The 19,422-nt window shown below is 35.2% G+C and overlaps 1 protein-coding gene across 1 annotated transcript in view; it reads right to left on the reverse strand.

Annotated features, from left to right (window-relative positions):
- LOC127513962 (membrane-associated guanylate kinase, WW and PDZ domain-containing protein 3) overlaps positions 1–19,422 on the reverse strand; it is a 110,965-nt gene that overhangs the window by 17,754 nt on the left and 73,789 nt on the right. Inside the window, 6 exon segments of the mRNA XM_051896221.1 lie at positions 3,271–3,383; positions 3,470–3,527; positions 5,143–5,222; positions 8,072–8,258; positions 11,605–11,811; positions 17,764–17,883. Coding sequence (XP_051752181.1) covers positions 3,271–3,383; positions 3,470–3,527; positions 5,143–5,222; positions 8,072–8,258; positions 11,605–11,811; positions 17,764–17,883 — 765 coding nt within the window.

Here is a 19,422-nt window from a genome sequence, read left to right on the forward strand (position 1 = left end):
TTACCCATATATACAGTATATATATATATATATATGGGTAATAGGGTTTTAACCTAAATTAAAATGTAATTAGGTAGAGGAGGAGCTTATTGATAAACTTAAATTTCTCATGAATTAAAAAGATCCTCAAATCTTCAAATTGAGATTTATGAATGCAGTGTTTCCATCCAAAGTTGCGAATATAAGTTATGCACAAAACTGGAATATTGCATAAACATTTGCGAATAAAAATGAAATACCGTTTCCATCCCATGTGTTCAAGAGAACAAAATCATCACTTCCTGGGAAAATGGCACAAAATATCTGTAAAAAAATGGTTTTATGGTGTTTGAGGAATGCAATCATGTGAAACGCTTCTGAGAGGAAATTAAACCACGTCATTTTGATGACAGGCTTAGGCATTTCAGAATGATCCATCCAGTGGTTTTTTATGCAATATCTCAAAATGTACATAAAAACAGGTGGATAAAAACATTAGCTACTGTTTACTACAATCTGTGCAAAAAATTGAGGAAATGGTTGAGATGATTCATTTGACTTTCCATTATGCTGCTTCATGTGCGTCATTTTAAGTGCCATTACTTAATTTGCAACAGAGTTGCAAAAAATTGTGAAATTTATATGTAGATAGATAGATGTACATGTAATTAAAACAGCAAATCATTCCAAACATCTGGCGTAGTAAACATAACCATTAACAACTCTCTCTTTGACAGCGTAGACGAGAACATTTATCATTAGCGGCTCAACCTCAAATACCACCATCCTTTGGTTTCCCAGAAGGACTCAGGAAGTGATAACACTTATATCCTCAGTGTTGGACGACCTTCATAAACTATCATCACTAGGGTGTATAGTTTTCCAGCTAATTTTCCACTGCTGTAAGTGAAAGTTGTGTTTTACTCCCATGACTGCTCTGGCTCACATTTTTGTACTTCCTTTCAGGAAAGATGGAAACAGCGTATCATGGAATACTGTACTCTGTGAGAAAGTTCATCGCAAATCACCAGTGAAGTCCAGAAGACTGTGAGCTTCACACTGTTTTAATGAGCAATTATATCGCAGAACAATAAAAGAATAATCACACTGTGCTAAAAGCAGCTTGGACTACGTATGTGCATCTGAGTCTGTGCATTTGTGTGTGTGCCATGAGAGAGAATGTGCATGTGCGCTTTGATTGCATGTGCTGTAATGACAGCTGAGAATCTCTATTACAGGGAAGAAGGCCTGTCAAAACATTGATTTTGCCATTTTGACAGGACAGAGTAGAGAAAAAGGAGGAAATGATGAGTGTGAATGGGTTTTGAAAATTGTGCCAGTAAGACTCAAATTCAGAGGAATCTTCTGTGTGTCTCAAAAGGTTTAAAATGTCGTAGGATGTGCACATATGAGGTTTTTTTTTTTTTTTTGTACTGTTGCAAGAGTTGAGCATGCCACTTCCCTAAATCAGAAGTAACTTTAGTTGTCGATTAGTGCCACCTATTGTAACAGGAACTAATTGTTGGTGATTTGTTTCACTTGTTAGTTTTGCCTTTATCGTTATATTAAGAGAGTATTAAAATATATTAATATGTAAAAAAAAAATAAAAAAAAAATTGTATATAATAAAACAATGTTATTATATTTATATGTTTCAACATTCTAAATATTAATATAATAATTTAATAGGTCATATAAAATAAATGTAAATCACAAATAAATTAATATTTATTTTATTTATACTACCGCTCAAAAGTTTGGGGTCAGTAAGATTTTCTATTGTTTTTAAAAGAAGTCTCTTATGCTCACCCAGGCTGCATTTATTTGTTAAAAAAGACAGTAAAAACATTAATATTGTAAAATATTACTACAATTTAAAATAACTGTTTTCTATTATAATATATTTTAAAATGTAATGTATTCCTGTGAGGCAAAGCTGAATTTTCAGCATCGTTACTCCAGTCTTCAGTTTCACATGATCCTTCAGAAATGATTTTAATATGCTGATTTGATGCTCAATAAAATTTTCTTATTATTATCAATGTTGAAAACGGTTGTGCAGCTTAATATTTTTGTGGAAACTGTACATTTTTTCAGGATTCTCTGATGAATAGAAAGTTCAAAAGAACAACATTTATTTGAAATAGAAATTTTTTGTAAAATCATAAATGCCTTTACTGTCATTTTTGATTAAGTGAATGTGTCCTTGCTGAATAAATGAATAAATAAATTTTTTTAATATACTTACTGACCCCAAACTTTTGAAATGTAGTGTAATTTATTAAATATTATGTTAATATTTAGAATCTGTAAAAATGTAGGAATGTCATTAGCACACAATATTTTAAGGTTTTAAACAGTAAGAAAATAAATAATACCGATCAAAATTCAAAATTGAGACTTTTTGGACACTAGCAAGCTTGAATTTGAGGGGAAACTGAGTTCATACATCCACTAAAATCATGTTGGTGAACATATTTCTGAGAAAGCTCTAGCATCATGTGTCTGTAGACAGCACTTGATTTGTGATTTTGTCTTCTAATGCAATAAAACTTGTCTCACCACTGCCAAAGTGGTAACTGAGCGTTTCAGTAAGGCAAAAGAAAATGTGCTTTTCCCCCTTGTCCTTTCTTCAACCCCTAATGACTGAATAGAGGGTCTATTTTATGCTGGGCTCCATCCAATCAAAGCCCTCAGACTGATGTGTCATCCTTTTTCCCGCTGTTCCTGTCATCTCTGCTTCGATAACTACAGTTCACTTCAGTAGATATGGATTTACTGGCCCGAATGGACAGTAGTCACTGTTTCCAGAAATTCAGAATGAATGTGAAGCAGTAAAGCCATGTTTTAGAGAGGGACTGATCAAAGAGAGGCAATGTGAATGCGTGATGGATGCTAATGTTCTCTTTTATGTTAATGCAGCCTGTGATGTGCTGCAAAGCAATCTCTATAACATTTATACCCCCATCCATCCACCCTAAAACAGCACTCTCTCTTCCTCAGGTTTTTTTGCTCTCTCATATACGCACATGCTCAAACACATCTATAATGCATCCAGTGTAATGGAAGAATCTTTAATTCATCATATTGAGAATGGCAGATGACTCACTGTTCTTTAATCTTATCTTTCTGTCCTCTTTCCCTCACATACACAATCATTCACACAGCGAGGAGCCCATGTGTTTGTCTCCGGGCTGCTGTGGGGAAATTCTAACATGCTGAGTGTCTTTGCTGTTTCTTTTAGACTCATAAATTCAGTCAAAATTCAGATAGGGAGGTGCGCGTTTGTACCTGGAGGAGGTGCTGCCCTCTGTTGGGTCTGTGTTGCAACTGCAGTGTCTAAACCGAGTTTCCTCTTGGCCTCTAGAACCGGATTTTCGAACTGGGTTCTCTGATTTACGTGACTGAGGAAGACAAGAGAAATTTTGTAAGTACAGCCTATACTTTAATAAGCATAAAAAACAAATATAATCATACCAATAACACTTACTCAACATAGTATGTGCCGTACTGAGGGTCATCAATCTCCTCCCATCCATATGGAAGTTCTGATGATGAAGGAATGAAAGCATTGTGTTTAAATGCAAATCCATACAAACGCACACTTCTGGCTGCTGCAACATTATTAACAACAGCATGCAAAGTTTTAAAGGGCTCATATCATGAGGAATCACATTTCCTTGATCTTTTGAATGTAAAAATACTCTGACCTTTCAGAGGATGGTCTGTATTTACATAAAGAAGTCTCAGTATCCTGGTTGATCTAAGGCTAAGACAGAAGGTGTAAAATGGTCATAAATTAAATTATGACTGTTTTTGTTTAGAGCAAACATGTCAGGGTTTTGTTCAAAAAACACCATATTTTCTTAGTAATAGCTGCTATTTACACTACATGAAAATAGCATTTTTTCTTAGTGATAGATGCTATTTACACTAAGAGCAAATAGCTGTAGATGCTATTTACACTACTTGAAAATAGCAGTATATTCAATTTACACTAAGTGACAATAGCAGCATTTTCTTAGCAATATGCCATTTACACTAGGTGAAGATTCTATTTACACCATGTAAACGTATCAGTTCTTTGCAATAAGAGTAAATAATAATTAGATGCTATCTATACTTTATATTGGCAGATACTATTTGCACCTCAATATTTTTGTACATTAACAGGATACAATAATATCATAGAGTATAAATGATTATATTTATTAAAATGATTAAATGGATGCTGCCTTATTAGGAGAATAAAAACCTTCCCAACACCTTCCCCTAACCCGACCCAATAAATGCTTTCACTATTATTAAACACTCATTAGGCAGTTTATTCTATTTTCATTTTTATTGAAAATAAATGCATTTCTGATGTGATATGTGATGGGAAAATGGAGAAGAGCAAGCTCGGCAAAAGGCGGATTCGAACTTGCGTTGATCGCGTTAAAAGTCAGGTTTGCGCCACTGAAGTCGTTGAATTATGTGCGTCTGTTTTATAATGCTACTCTAAACAAGCAAAACAACCTATAGTGTTTATTAATGTGTCATAAGATTGAAATAAATTAGATTTTATAAGCTAAAATACAATAAAATAAAATACTCAATGCACAATACCTCTGTCACTTTTCTGGTTTTCATATACATATTATGTTGCTTGGCATTAATATATAAATAAAGCTAGATATATATATAGGATTTCAAACAATTGCATGATTTGAATGGAAATAGTTACATAAACAGGCATTGCAAGCCGCTCTGTGTGTATGTGTGCATGTGTGGATCCCCTCTGCTGTATGTACATTATGCCCAAATGAACTAATGAGGAGAAAAAAAAAAGCTGTTCACGCTACATAGAGCTTTACACACACTCAATGAAAAGTACTGTGCACCAGCGAGCATATAGCACAGGACTTTGAAACTCGCTTAAAAGAGCGGCTACATTTTGTTATACATCATGTGTGCTTATGTGTCTATGTGAAAAGGCAAGAGGAAGTGAATGCATTCAGATGAGGTTATGCAATCATGCCCTCTGCTATGTGTGCCGGCGTGTGAATGTGGAAGGGTGCACATATCTGATTGAATGCAATTGAATTTCTATTTGCATATGCATGTATCTGTCAGGAGTTTGTTTACAGCTTCATGTATAAATGTGTAGATGCGTTGATTCACCTCCATCCTCACACTTTTCAGGGGGCTTGGCTTTTTTGACCAGACGAGGGTCCAACCACGTAGTCGACTTTGTGTTGTGGCTATGAAACAACAAAAGAAAATTAAATTAAAGACCTGTTTTTAGTCCAGTAATTCACAAGAGTAAAACTAAAATTGCAGACCCCCTAACACCCAAACGTACCATAATTTTGCTAGACTGTTTTTTGTTCTTATTTCATTAAAATAAACTAGGCTGCTGCTTTCAGCTAATGAACCTTAATGAACTGACTAATCACTAGCACTTGGACCCAACGTTCACTGACACAAGTGATTTACGTTATTGAAGTTTTAAAATTTATGCTACCATAATTAGTTAATTAATTCTTATGAATAGATGAATTAGTCGATTATTTCAATGTTAGTGCTTTTTGTCAATTATTTTATTATTTAGGTCTATTTTTTTCCCATTGCATTTAGACTATTGTGATGCGTCAAAGAAAGTCACATTACAAAGTCTTGGCAGGTCAAAATGGGTGAGTTTTTCAATGGCCTGTAGTTATGAGTCTTATAAACTGAACTGGAAAATGTTTGGAATCACTAAAATATTTATGATTGCAACCCCAAACGCGCACACAGAAACAGGACTTTGACTCTGTTCTTTAAAGAGCATCTAGGCCACACTGCAAGCTATATTTATTCTCTTCTGACAGCTCTGCTCTTGACTTTTAAAAGCAACACTACTTTGAGAAAAAGTGAGAAAAACTTCAGATATCAGCAAGACGGGGAGAGAAAGTGATAAAGCATGCCGTTTGTGAAAATAGAAATTGGAATACTATGTTGATGGAGTTTGAGATTTGACCTGAATAGAATCTGACAGCAGCGCTATGGAGGGGAAAATGCGCTGCCTGCTAACAAATATTGCTGCCTAAAAAAGAAATATTGGGCAGCAAATTTAAAACCAGTAAATAAAAACCTTTTGTATAAATATACAATTTACATATAATGTCTTTGCATACTACTACTGCTTCAAAATATTACTTTAAGAGCCTCCGGCAATAAAAAATGAAAACACTCTGCAGTAATACTACAGTGGCATTATTAATGCAAAACAAAACACAAAAACAAACAAAAGAATATCCTGTGGTATTGTGTATAGTGCATTAAATCCCATATGACATTCAGTGGTATGAAAACAATAAGAAACACAGAAAACAATATGCTGTGATATACAGTGTGTCAAGTCAGATGGCGTTAAGCAATGTGACAACAATAAAAATATCATCAACACTTCAAGGTATACAGTACAGTCGCTTCAAGGGTAGACATTTGGTTCAAAGTATCCAAAAGGAAGTCTATAATGGATATTATTAATACTCTATATTATTTACAGAATTTATAAATAGATTTTTTAAAATAATATTAGTGCTGTGAATCAATTAAAAAAATTAATTAATCACATTTTTTCTGTAATTAATCGCGATTGAAAAAAGTTTTTAATATTTTTATATTGTAATAGTTTCACAGTTACTCTCCAAATTAATGTAGAAACAACTTAAAGACAGTATATTTTAAATATTTATGAAAGAAGGCCAGTATCACTGATACTAATACTGGTACTGATGTCTCTATGAAATTGATTTCTTTTAAACATTAATAATAGACATTCACCATTACAGTATAACTGAAAGCTATCAATATCAACATTAATTAGGCTTTAAAAAATTAACAACTTTTAATTTAAGTGAACTTAAAACAATCTTCACATAAGCCCATTATAATAAATATCATATTTACCTGTGGCCTGTTAGACAGGTAGGAAATATACAGAAATTGAATAAAGTTATCAAACGCTGTTGGACATTGTTGATATTTGAAATCAACCCAAACAAACCCATCCCTCTCTTCATTGCTCCGCCTCCAAAATTCACCATCCAATCCTAACCACCCTGCTCCGAGTCGGTCTCAAACCCCGGTCCGATCACTGCTGGCAGGTGAGGCGAGTGCACTAACAATGACGCTAAACACAGCATTTTCTAGCGGTCGTCAGTGCGCAGTGGTTTACCTGCACAACTCTCACTATCTGGCCACTATTACACACGCAATGCGAGAGTGGATGTCTGTTTATCACAGCTGACGCGCAACAAAATAACGACAAGGAAGCACAAAAAAAAGAATGTACAGTACACAAGAGTAAATACAAACAAGTGTTTGTTGTTAGTCGCCAACAGCACAGCAGCTCCAGACAATCAATGCCACTCAAACCCAGTGTTACTCACGTGTGAAGTTGAATCAAAGCAGCCTCTGCGTCTGTTTTTAGGCCTTCCCGCTTAGCTCTCTCCAGCACTGGAAAGCTTTTCTAATATTAACGCATCCTAAAGCGCTTGCCCAGTCATAAACCTTCATTCCAGTGATATTGTTCTGAGCTCTTTTGTATTGTGTCTCATCTCTCTTTCTGCATCTCTCTTTCTGTTTTTCTTCAAATCTCCCTCGTTCTGTCTCCTCGACCGTCATACGCCCCCTAATGCTGATTGGTTACATGTTTGTTGTTGGTGTCGGCCCGACTAACTTCCAAACAGTGTTTTTTTTAAAAATGACTGACCCCACCTTTAATGACAGACATCACAGCAACTGGTTTATTAGGCTGCTGTGACTTTAAGATCTCCTGCTGCCGAACATGACGCGGATTTGCCGCGCATCTCAAAATTATTACTGAAAATTACACTCTGCCATATCTCTCAAATCTCACAAATAGTCTCTTGTAACTAAACGTGATGCGACAAGTTATGTAAAATTCACATTTCTTTGTTAATACTGTACAACCATATTCTCAATGCTATGAACAGGCCTTATTATTTATGAACACTATAAACCAGAAGGTGACAGCAACAGACCTCATGCAGTTAATAAAGTCATGAAGGCTAAATCTCTCCTCTTATGGCCACACACTCACTCTATGAAGTAGACCATTCCCGTCTCTGTGTAGGCCATTTCCCAGTTGTACGGCAGCGGCTCCAAGCTGTCGTCTCTGGGTAAAGAGCTCCAGGTGCGCAGCTCCAGTGTCCCACTGCCACCTGCGCTGCCTCCACCACTGGACTGAGTGTAGCTGGGCACAGCTTTCCTCCACTCCTCTGTCCTCTCTACAGAAGGAAAGAAGATTAAAAGTATAATGCAAAACTAAGGCAGGTGAACCATTTGCATGTCAAAGTAGGATGGTGTGCAAGCAAGATCTTATCCTGTTTCAGGTACATTGCAGAAAAAATATATATAGCCACAATTTGTAAACTATATATATTTTAATTATTAACACAAATTGATTATACATAAATATTGTATTAGTTTAACGAGTGAGTCATTGAATCATTCAGTCAAACGATTTGTTCAAAACGGCTGATTCATTCATGTACAAAGCAATCAGTCGTTGGGTCATTCATTTGGCCGATTCATTCAAAAACTCTTTAAAACAATGTGTATTGTGAAAAGTGCTATACAAATAATTTTTGACTTGGCTATTAGCATGCAATAGGATTTGAGGTATCCTATCAAGCATACTAAATTAGAAAACTGGAAGCTCTAATCTGATGGATTCTGTGTAGATTTACACATCATCCAAAATCTGAATATTGACTAAATGTACATAATTTGATGCAGTAATATGACAAGAATTAAAAAGGCTATAGCATAGGAAGAAATGCCCGTGGTAACAGCATCTGTGTTTGTATGTAAAAGCAGTAAGTATGTGCTTGCTTGCATGCATGATAATTCGCTGCCATTTTCTCTCTCTTTAAACACACTTGAAGTGGCAGAAGCCTTTAAAGCAAATATGACACTATTCTCCGGCAAGGACACTCCCCATTAAATGACTCTTTTAACATGAGCCAAGGGATTACTTACTTCAGCGAATATTCAACAACTATTCCCTCTCCACTGGCTTATGCCAATGCTTGGAGGGAAGACCTCACCAGTCCCAGGAGTCAAACATGACTATACAAACACAACAGCTTTTAATTAATATCAGGAAACAACAGGAAACAACAACTGTGTCAAGGAGGCTAAGAGAAGGCAACCATATTTACAGAGAGATTAAACAAGGGTACTGTAGAGGTACCATGGTATTAGATTAGTAATTTGATATATATAATCAGTGTTGGGGGTAACACATTACACATAAAGCGAATAATCAGAAATGTAATCAGATTACTTTTTCCATGTAACATAGTAAAGTAACGCATTACTTTTAAATTTACAAGAAAATATCTGAGTTACTTTTTCAAATATATAACACAAGTTACTTTGTTTTCCCATTTATTGACTGACAGCTCCTGTGTTCCCATGTTGACAGAAATCATAAGTGCAGAGGCATTGTGTGCGCTCTGTGAACATGATGGTTTTTGTAGTTCTAGACTAACTGAACATGCATTTACTCATCTCACTTGCACAAAAACAGATTCGGTGTTCCTCAAAATGAATAAAAACAGTGAAATGCAAAGTCAGAATATGACGCAAACCTTATTTAATTAAATGTTAAATAACACAAATATACTTTATGTATTTAATCTCACTTTATTAAACAATGTCTTTGCTGATGACCTTCAATGATCCAATTTAACCATACTAATAAGCAAATATGACTTTAGATAAACATCACATTTGTGTTTCATTTTTTGTTTCATTTTTATTGCTGAAGAGTGCTGAACTTTCTTGTCTGAGCTGTGCCCTCTACTGTACAGGTGTGAATTTGCATTTCCTTCATCCTGAGGCTTATGCATTTCACTTATGATGTGAAAGGGCCTTTACATTTGTCAAAAATAGAATAACTTTTTTGTTATTAAAAAACAAACAAGCAATCCCAGCTCAGATGAGAAAAAGTAATGCAAAAGTAACGCAAAATTAATGTAACACATTACTTTCCATAAAAAGTAACGCAATTAGTTACTTTTTTAGGGAGTAACGCAATATTGTAATGCATTACTTGTAAAAGTAACTTTCCCCAACACTGTATATAATACTGAATGATTACCATAGTAGCATGAATTAAATTAAATAGAAGTTATTTCAAAGTAAATCATGGAATTATCATGTACCATTTAGCCGACACATACATAAATAGTTTACTGGCCAACAATATTTCTTACAAGCCATAAAAGTGTATTCTGCACAATTTGTATTAAAAACTCATTTTCTATTCCTGTGACAATATTTAACTGTTTTGTCCACAAAACATTGCCATTACCATTGTACAATTTGCCATATATTTGGCCCAAAGTCACTCAGATCTTTATTCCAGCCCATTTCTCCTGCATCCAACACATTGATTTACGAGAACTGTTATATATATACTATTGTATATGTACACACACACACACACAGATCAATATCTATGCTTTTTTTTTTTTTTTTGTTAGGATGCCCCAAAATTGCCATGGTATTTTATGTTGGTAAAACTCGAGGCCTGAAAGTTTAATTCAGTTTATATTTCTTTATATTTCTTAAATTAACCTGTATATTCAACATAGCTTTTATACAAACAGATATACATAACATAAGAATAGTATAAGAACATAATTTAAGTCGAAAAAATACTGAGGGTATAGGCTTGGTTCCTCCTGGGGACACTTGAGGCTTATATACTGTATAAAGTCCAAATCAAGGGTTAAAAGCTAAAGCCCTGTAAACATCTAAACAGCTCATTTATGTTTAAAGCAGATCGGCACCATGGTCATGGACATGAAACACGCATTAAGCAAGCCATTATGGAGCAATGTGACTCGCTTACCAAATTCTACTCTGAAGTACTGCAGTATACAAATAGAGCATAAATTTCAGGCCGCGAGCCTTGAAAGCACAACCACTGATCTCAAAAGGATTATAAGGTTATACTGTGAACTAATGAGAGCATGTGAGCAGAGGGTTTGGGTCTTTTTTAAGCAAAGCTTGCCTCTCGGTGCTGAGTTCTCCTTGAGTAAAGGACAAGGTTCTTATCTGAGAGATCATGTAAGGCCTCAGACTGATCATCTGCACATGAGTGAAGCAGACTGCAGGTTAAAGCCTCAAGCACACAGCAAGTTTGGTAAAGATTGCTGTCTGAGACAAATTTCAGGAATATTAAAGATTTCTTTCTTGTAGGGCAAAATCGGCAGTCTTTGATCACTTCATTTGACATGCTCCCCGATGGCCAATCGCCTTTGCGATGAATCTTAATTTCCAATGAAGTTCTGACAGTTTCAGATATTTTGGGTCACAGTCCTGCAGTATGACTACTTCAGATAAAGATCTGATAGCAGCACAGAAAATGAAGTAAAATACAATATAAATATTAGATGAAAATGAAGATGAAAATTAAGTTTTAAGTTGTAAGTTTTGACATAAAAAATGATGCACATTCTGTATCAGTATGGATGACTAATTTTAAACCGAAATCTATCTCTGCAGCCATACAGATTGTGGTTAACACAAGCACACACACATTAAAGTCTGTAAATTGACCTGGGATGCCATTTGGGAGCTGTGGCCTTTCCTCATCCTCTTCTTCCTCAGGGACCACGCTGTCCTTGCGGTCCATCTTACTGACAGAGGTGGTTCGCTTTCGTTGGACTTCAGAGCCATAATCCTCCTCAAACAGAACCTGGTCGACCAGGTCAGGCTGAACCAAGTTGGGCTCCGCAGGAGGTTTGGGAGTGCCATAGAAGTTACCTAAAGAAATGAAGATTGTCTTGTTTAAAGACAAAAAACTCATTTTGATTCAACACATTTTTGAATAAGTCATAAAAATAGGTACTTGTGAGGGTTCGTGTAACATTTTTGCTACATAAGCTTTGATTTAACAAGCTACAAACCTTGATAGTTTGATGAAACAGCTGATTCGGTAACACTGAGACAGGTGCTGCCTGCAAATCTACATCTTTATCACTACCTCCACTTTCTTCCTGAGTTCCAGCTTTCTCAAAAATGGAGATCTAGGTGTCGACTATCCAATATGCAGTGTGAAATGTTATACTTTCCATTCAGTGGTGCCTTGAAAGTAATTACACTCACCACTGGATTCAGTAATGAAACTTTTCCCACTATCTTCTCATGCAAAATTCAGTTCATTAATATGCATCAGAAACAATGGTACAGCCAATCAGTGGAGCAGCATAATGCATTTAAATTAATTTCTAATTTGATGGTACATGTCAATGTGTGTGTGTGTGTGTGTGTGTGTGTGTGTGTGTGTGTGTATGTGTGTGCTTCATTATTCCCTCTTGATGTAAGACTAAAGAAATCACTCTCAGTATGATTAGATTCAGTCAATGAAAAGGCATCTTTTCAAATCAACCGTTCAACCTTCACCAATTATACACAGATTAATTTAAATTATCCAAATTTGTTGTTTTGTTTCTTCGCTCCCTTCATCCTGAAAATAAATATGCTGCCCCTAGAAATCATTAGCGTCTGTTTAAGAAAAAAAAAACAGCTTTTTAAGGTCACATATTCATCTTTTGTCAATGTAAAATATAATCCTTGTAATCAGTCGAAAGATTAATCCTCTCCTTTTTAGATTGTAAATTCTAAAGAGTTTAATTAGCAAATAGAAACTGAAACCATGTGGGAATAGGCTTTTTCACAAGCAATTAACTACTGTTGACAACTTCGCTCACCTCTCATGAATATGCAGTGATGAATATTCACTCCTTCCCTCTCTGTCTCTCTTCATTATACAAATGAGATCTCCTGCTATCCAGTGTCACAGTGTAAGGAAACTTTTTTGCTGCTACCATAACATTTGTTATACATTATATGCGTCATCATGCGAAAACAGCATGTTACCAAGAAAATAGTCTCACTGAGAGAGACATTTGAAAATTGGGATAATTTCCGGTCCAGTTTGCAGTTTATTATGGTGAAGAAGAGCTGCACTATTAGAAATGGAGGATGCCTGAACAGCATTTAAATCAACCAACCACAGTTGAACTTGGTTAACATGACATGAAGTGGAAAGCAACCTTACATTTCTTTCTTTTTTTTTTACTTAGCCCAAACTTTTGAACAGTAGTGTATATCATGGTTTACACAAAAATATTAAGCAGCAAAAACATTTTCAACATTGATAATAATAATAAATGTTTCTTGAGCACCAAATCAGCACATTATGATTTCTGAAGGCTGCTGAAAATTCTTTGCCATACAGCAAAGAAGAGATTACTTTTCAAAACAAAAACATTATTTCAAATTCTAATAATATTTTACAATATCACTGAATTTCAATCAAATAAATGTAGCCTTGGTGATGAATATAAGAGACTTTATAAAAAAAATAAAAAAAAACATTTACACATTCCAAACATTTTGACAGGCAGAGTAGATGTGATGCTAATAGTATTGGTAGCACTCAAGACCATTCTTTTTGAAGGTATTGGTCTTGTCTCATTCTCAACACCTCAAAGTCTTGGTCTTGTCTTGGTCTCAACACACACTGGACTTGACTTGGTCTCATTTAGATGGTCTCGACTACAACACTAGGTGCTAATATTACACAACATACTACTTGGAATAGTTACTAAGAAAACCCAAATAGACTGCTCCTTGATGTCAGACTTCCAAATTGGAAGACTGAAACCTTCTTAAAGCGACAGTACATTTATTTAGTTTAGTAAACTGAACAATTTCTCTTTCCCAGCAATTGGATGAAGACTTCTCCAGTCACAGATAAACACATAACCCTTTATTATAAGAACAACATGGTTTGAAATAAAGTGCCTGGCTAAATAGAGCCACTGCAACTAGGGGTGTGCGATATGACAATTTTAGATTGTGAACAATTAAATCATCTCCACGATCTGCCTTTTGAAGAGAGATCGTAGTATCATGCTACAGCGCACATTCTATCAGTTGCAGTTCTGGCACCCCCATCCCAACATACTGTACAACGCGATGTACATTTAAATCACATGTTTAGCAACGCAGTGTAGGGTTACACTCACATGCAGGGCTTGACATTAACACCCACCAACTGTGGGTGGACTTCAGCAGTGGCGTGTAACGCAGTCACGCCTACTAGCCACTTTGGTGGGTTTAATTTTATATATAATATATACATTTTTCAATTGTAGTCTTTAAAAAGGCATCTGAAATAATAAACTAAGTGCAATGTATAGTGCTATCAAAAATATAGATTTTTCGATACACATACGCATGTGTAACAGTATAATAGATCCGCGTGTCCGGTCTTAAAGTGACAGCAGCCTACTATACCTGCTGCAAAATTATAAGATAATATTAAAAATATCTATATGGCAGTTTTTCCCCATGGAATCGATGTCAAAATTGTGGCAAATGAAAATGCTGAGTGGCTAGTAACTTTGGAAAACCACTAGCCACAGTGGCTGGTGAGCAAAAAAGTTAATGTCAAGCCCTGCTCACATCACGAAAGTTTATTATTTGCATGTGTTTTAAAGCCTTGCCAGTTAACCTATTTGCACTCTGTTCTAACATAAGCTTTCTGAGCACATACACCCAAAGCATGCGCACACTATAAGTCTGTCACACAGCCTGTGAATACTGAACTAAGTTCTCTTTCGCATCTTATTGTGCTTAAACTGTCAAATACACACAAGATTTACATAAATACTAATTTATATAATTTATATCAATGAGTGAATGTAAATAGTTTGGATATGTGTCAGTATATTAGATCCGTGCATTCTGTCTTAAAGTGACATCAGTCTAATAAACCTACTGTCCTCTGTCATTAATGTTAATCAAACAACAAAATACAAAGAGAAAATCATTCACTGCTCTTGACTGAATAACTTCGGTAGCTTTAATAAGAATCAGTGTATATTTAATTCATACAGAGAAGTCTATGTAGTGTTTTATTTTTACATGTATTTAATTTCTTACTTGAATGCTACTGTTAAATACACCTACTGGAACTGAAAAAATTAAAGCACTGTTTATTTCGTTTGTACCTTATATTGTATTTGTCCTATTATTTGTCATTTGCATCTTTGTTCTTATTCTTAAAAACAAATATAAAATAATTTTAAAAAATCAAATGAACTAAGATTTCGCCTATGGTCGGTCATTGTTTTTCTTTTTGCTTTTGTTACCTTGTAAGGCTATATATTTTAAAATAGGGAAATTAGTTTGGCTGCATTGCTTAGCAAAAAAAATTGTGATAAGATCGTGGATTGTGATCCTGCCTGAAAAAAATCGTTATATGATATTTTTGCCATATTGCCCACCCCTAGCTGTAACCCTGATTAATCAACACATATGCACTCAGCTAACCATGACAGAATCATGAAGGTATGTGCTACTCTTAGTATATGAGATTTACAGCATCATCTGCCGCCAGTAATCTGCAGAGAGCCATATAATCCGAGAATGAGGTGAACGTTGTCCCAGCATTCTCTTAATGATGTCAAAAATATTTTGGTTCATGTAAAGTGTAGCTATATCAAAATAGATATTGGAATATGGACAGATTACAGAGGTTTATAGGTTTTACACAACATAAGTGGACCAAAGTAGCACCCATATTGCCTACATTTAATGAAATGTATACCAATATTCTGCAAATTCATTTAGAAAAATTGCAAGGAAATGTCATATTTTCCCATAAATCAAAAAAAAAAAAAAAACTTTGAATAAAGAAAATTAAGAATATTTTAAGATTAAGATTTGTTTGCATTATTTGCATATTTTCATAAGTACATTTAAACTGTTAAACTGTTATAATATGAAAAATATTTAATTTTTGTTATATTTAATTTTTTTAATGTGTCCAGACAGATTTTTTCCTCATGTATTACTGTAAATAATGTCACCAAACAACTTATGTGCCCTAAAAATAGACTTAAGTTTCTTAATCCAACATTTTTTATTATGTATATACAGACTCAAGATGATTTTTCTTTTACTCTGTCATTCACTGAGAACTATTCCAAGTGAGCAGAGAGCATCTATCCATTTACTGGACTAAAAATGATGTTGATATGTGACTCAACAGGCAATAAGTGCAGTGAATTGTGCCACAGTCTATTCATGTTTACAGATCGCCCCCATTGAGATTCTCTATGTCTGTGTGCTTTCAACGAACACTAAATCTTTATTGATCAGGATCAACTCTTAATTCAACCAAGCTTGCTTAGACAGGATTACATTAAAAGCTGCCTTGAGGGTTGTAAATTCATCCACACTGCAGGAATGAGGGAATCAGAAAGGAACAGAATCTGTTTGCTATTGCTCAACCATGACCACATTGAGCCATTTGATGTTGTAAATCTATATAACGCTGCATCAAAGGTAAAATGTCATATCGTTCTTGCTCTCCAGTAAATATGTTGTAAAACCGGATTGTGACTGAGGGTGAACTATTCCTTTAAGGAACAGTCTGCTGAGATTAGAAAACGCCTGTGTGTTTGCATGCATGTGTGTGTGTCCTAGGATCAGAACGTCTTCCTCTTCGAGAACAGAGCACATATGGGCAATTCTTACTGGCATGGCTGCCTGTCCCAGTACGCTTTGCCTGGCATGAGTATGGTCCCACAGTCAACATGGGGCCACAGTGAATGCACTCGTCTGGCACGCTATCTGTCTCTCAGGACATTCAAACCCACTAGACTACAGAGGGGAGGACAAACACACGACACTTTTAATGCTTTTCATTAATAAAGGAAAAAGAAAGTGCTCTAAAAAATAAATTATATACAGTACCATTCAAAAGATTTTTTATGTTCTTTTTAAGGAAGCCCACCAAGGCGTGCATTTATTTGAATACAGTAAAAACAGTAATAATATGAAATATTATTACTGTTTTTTCAGGATTCTTCGATGAATAGAAAGTTCAAAAGAACAACATTTATATTAAATATAAATCTTTTGTAACATTAAAAATGTCTTTACTGTCACATTTGATCAATTTAATGCATCCTTCCTGAATAAAAGTATTAATTATTAAAAATTCTTGTTGTAGAATATATATATATATATATATATATATATATATATACTTCTATTAACAATTTATATAACATACATTTTGTGTACATAACTTAAATATTATTTTATATATATATATATATATATATATATATATGGCCATTTGTGAAAAAAAAGTTTTTTACTCTATTTGTGGAAAGTGCCATTACAGGGTACAGACTGCCACTTTCGTCTTCCTTATGTGTACTTTTTCAGCAGTTTACCTCAAGCTCTGCAAAGCTTGTTTGCATGGTGTAAACCTGTGCTAACTGACTCACTGCCTGTAAGATTTGGAGGCTAAATCCATCATACAGTACATTTTTGAAGCTGCACTGTCATGAAATTCTTTTTGGACAAAATGAATGCCTAGAGGTGTTGGTGACAGAGTTTACTTCAGTCAAGCAAAAAACAAAAAATGGTGCATTTCCAGAAATACCAGTGTTGCAGCATAAGAATAGCGATTAAGTTTTACCTAAGCTTAGATTTTACACTTTGGTTCTTGTAAATAAAAAACATAATTGCTTTCAATGGGAATTATTTCACCCGTTACATCGTCTACCAGGTAGACTGGAAAAAAGAACTAGCATCTTTTCAACAAGCCACATGATCTGAGGTATCATTCATGTCCATGGTTTGGGATGTTTGTATGAAGAATATCAGTATAGAGAGTGTGTTTCATACCATCATATGTTCCGCTCTCCAGCAGTAATCCACTCTCTTCCAGGATGCGAAAATCCCCCACACTGATGAAATTATAGTCCACTCCTGGAACCTCCCCATCTCTGGGCAACCGGGTGGTACCTTACAGTAAAACAAACACAATTAGTGACAGTAAACTAGTTCTGGTGAAAATATCCTACACCCACAATCCCCTTTGCTGCAAACTTTCTGTCTGTCTAAACACAGACTCAGATTGACCAAAATTAAAATTGGATTCCCTGGCTGCATTTCAGAATTTCCTTTGAGAACAAGTGCACTCCATTCAGAACTGTAAATAGAATTGATCCCAAACTCCCATAGATAAGATCTGGAAACTGGGATTCCAAAACTGGAACTGTGAAACTGAATGGATTACAAAGAAAACGAGGGTTAAAAAGAGGGTTTTTGGCAATTTGCGTGGCTTTAAAGGATGAAAAATTACGTGCTTTAACATAATTCCTATAAAAACAGTACTTATTAGCCAAACTGAGTAGAACAAGAACATATTATCTTGTGTTATTTAGTGTGTTATTCAAGCATAGTGTATAGTCACAGATTGCTTTATTCACAAGGGAGATGGTGACACAGAGGTGGAAAGTGTGCACAGACTGTAAAATGAGATTCAGTCTCTGAAGCATTTGGCACTTTTGAAAACTGTGTGTCTGCAGTGTAGTAATCTTATTTTACTATACTTTTACTATATTTTCACCCTTCGGTTTCTCAGCTCAGTCACCATTGACTCGCCCTAATGTTGTACCAAACTTGTATGAATTTCTCTCTTCAGTTAGGCAAAAAAGTAGATATTTTGCAGGATGTTCAAGCTGATCTATAAACCTAGGCGGAGGGTGAACCAACTCCATGGTAAAGCTAAGGAGATGCGCTTCCCCTTTAAAAACACCTTTAGATTTCCTTGAAATAGTTACGCGTCACCACTGCACAACCTACAGATCATAACATAAACAGTCCCGATAAATTATTTATTAAAGCGTCTACGTTCACAAACGTCTGTTAATTTTAACAGAAAAGCAACATACATGCGGGATTTAACATGGCAGAAATTGCACAAAGAGCTCTCCCTTTATAATCACTAAAAAGAACTCAGAATCCACTCACCACTCAAAATGCTGGAGTTTTTGTTCAGGGCTAACTTAAACACCTCTGATTGGCCATTGCGTTCAAGAAATCAACAGATATGGTTGTGATTGGCTACATTGCTCAACACTGCAAAAACATGTTGTAAATAGAAACCTTTGATGTTCTCCAGAGCGCAAACACAGATACACACTGGATTGTTTGCTAAATGTTTCACCAATATGAAAACTGATCCTAGACCAGCAGTTATGGGCAGTTTTTTTTTCTCTAAAAGCAATTAGAAGCAGCAGCAGGCAGTGGTTTGAGTGAGAAAATTCCACGCTAGTCTCAGGTCCATGTCCAGGGAAAGGCTAAGCCTTGCCCAACCTTACACATGCTCCGCCTATGTCTATAAGTCACAAAAGCATCTGCTAAATGCATTATATATATATATATATATATATATACTATATATAGATCTTCATTTTTTGTTCCACAGGAAAACAACAGTCATATGATTTGGAAAAACATAATGAGAGTTTTGGGTGAACTATTTTTGGAATTTAATCA

This window comes from Ctenopharyngodon idella, chromosome 6 (genome assembly GCF_019924925.1).
Source record: "Ctenopharyngodon idella isolate HZGC_01 chromosome 6, HZGC01, whole genome shotgun sequence".
NCBI lineage: Eukaryota > Metazoa > Chordata > Actinopteri > Cypriniformes > Xenocyprididae > Ctenopharyngodon > Ctenopharyngodon idella.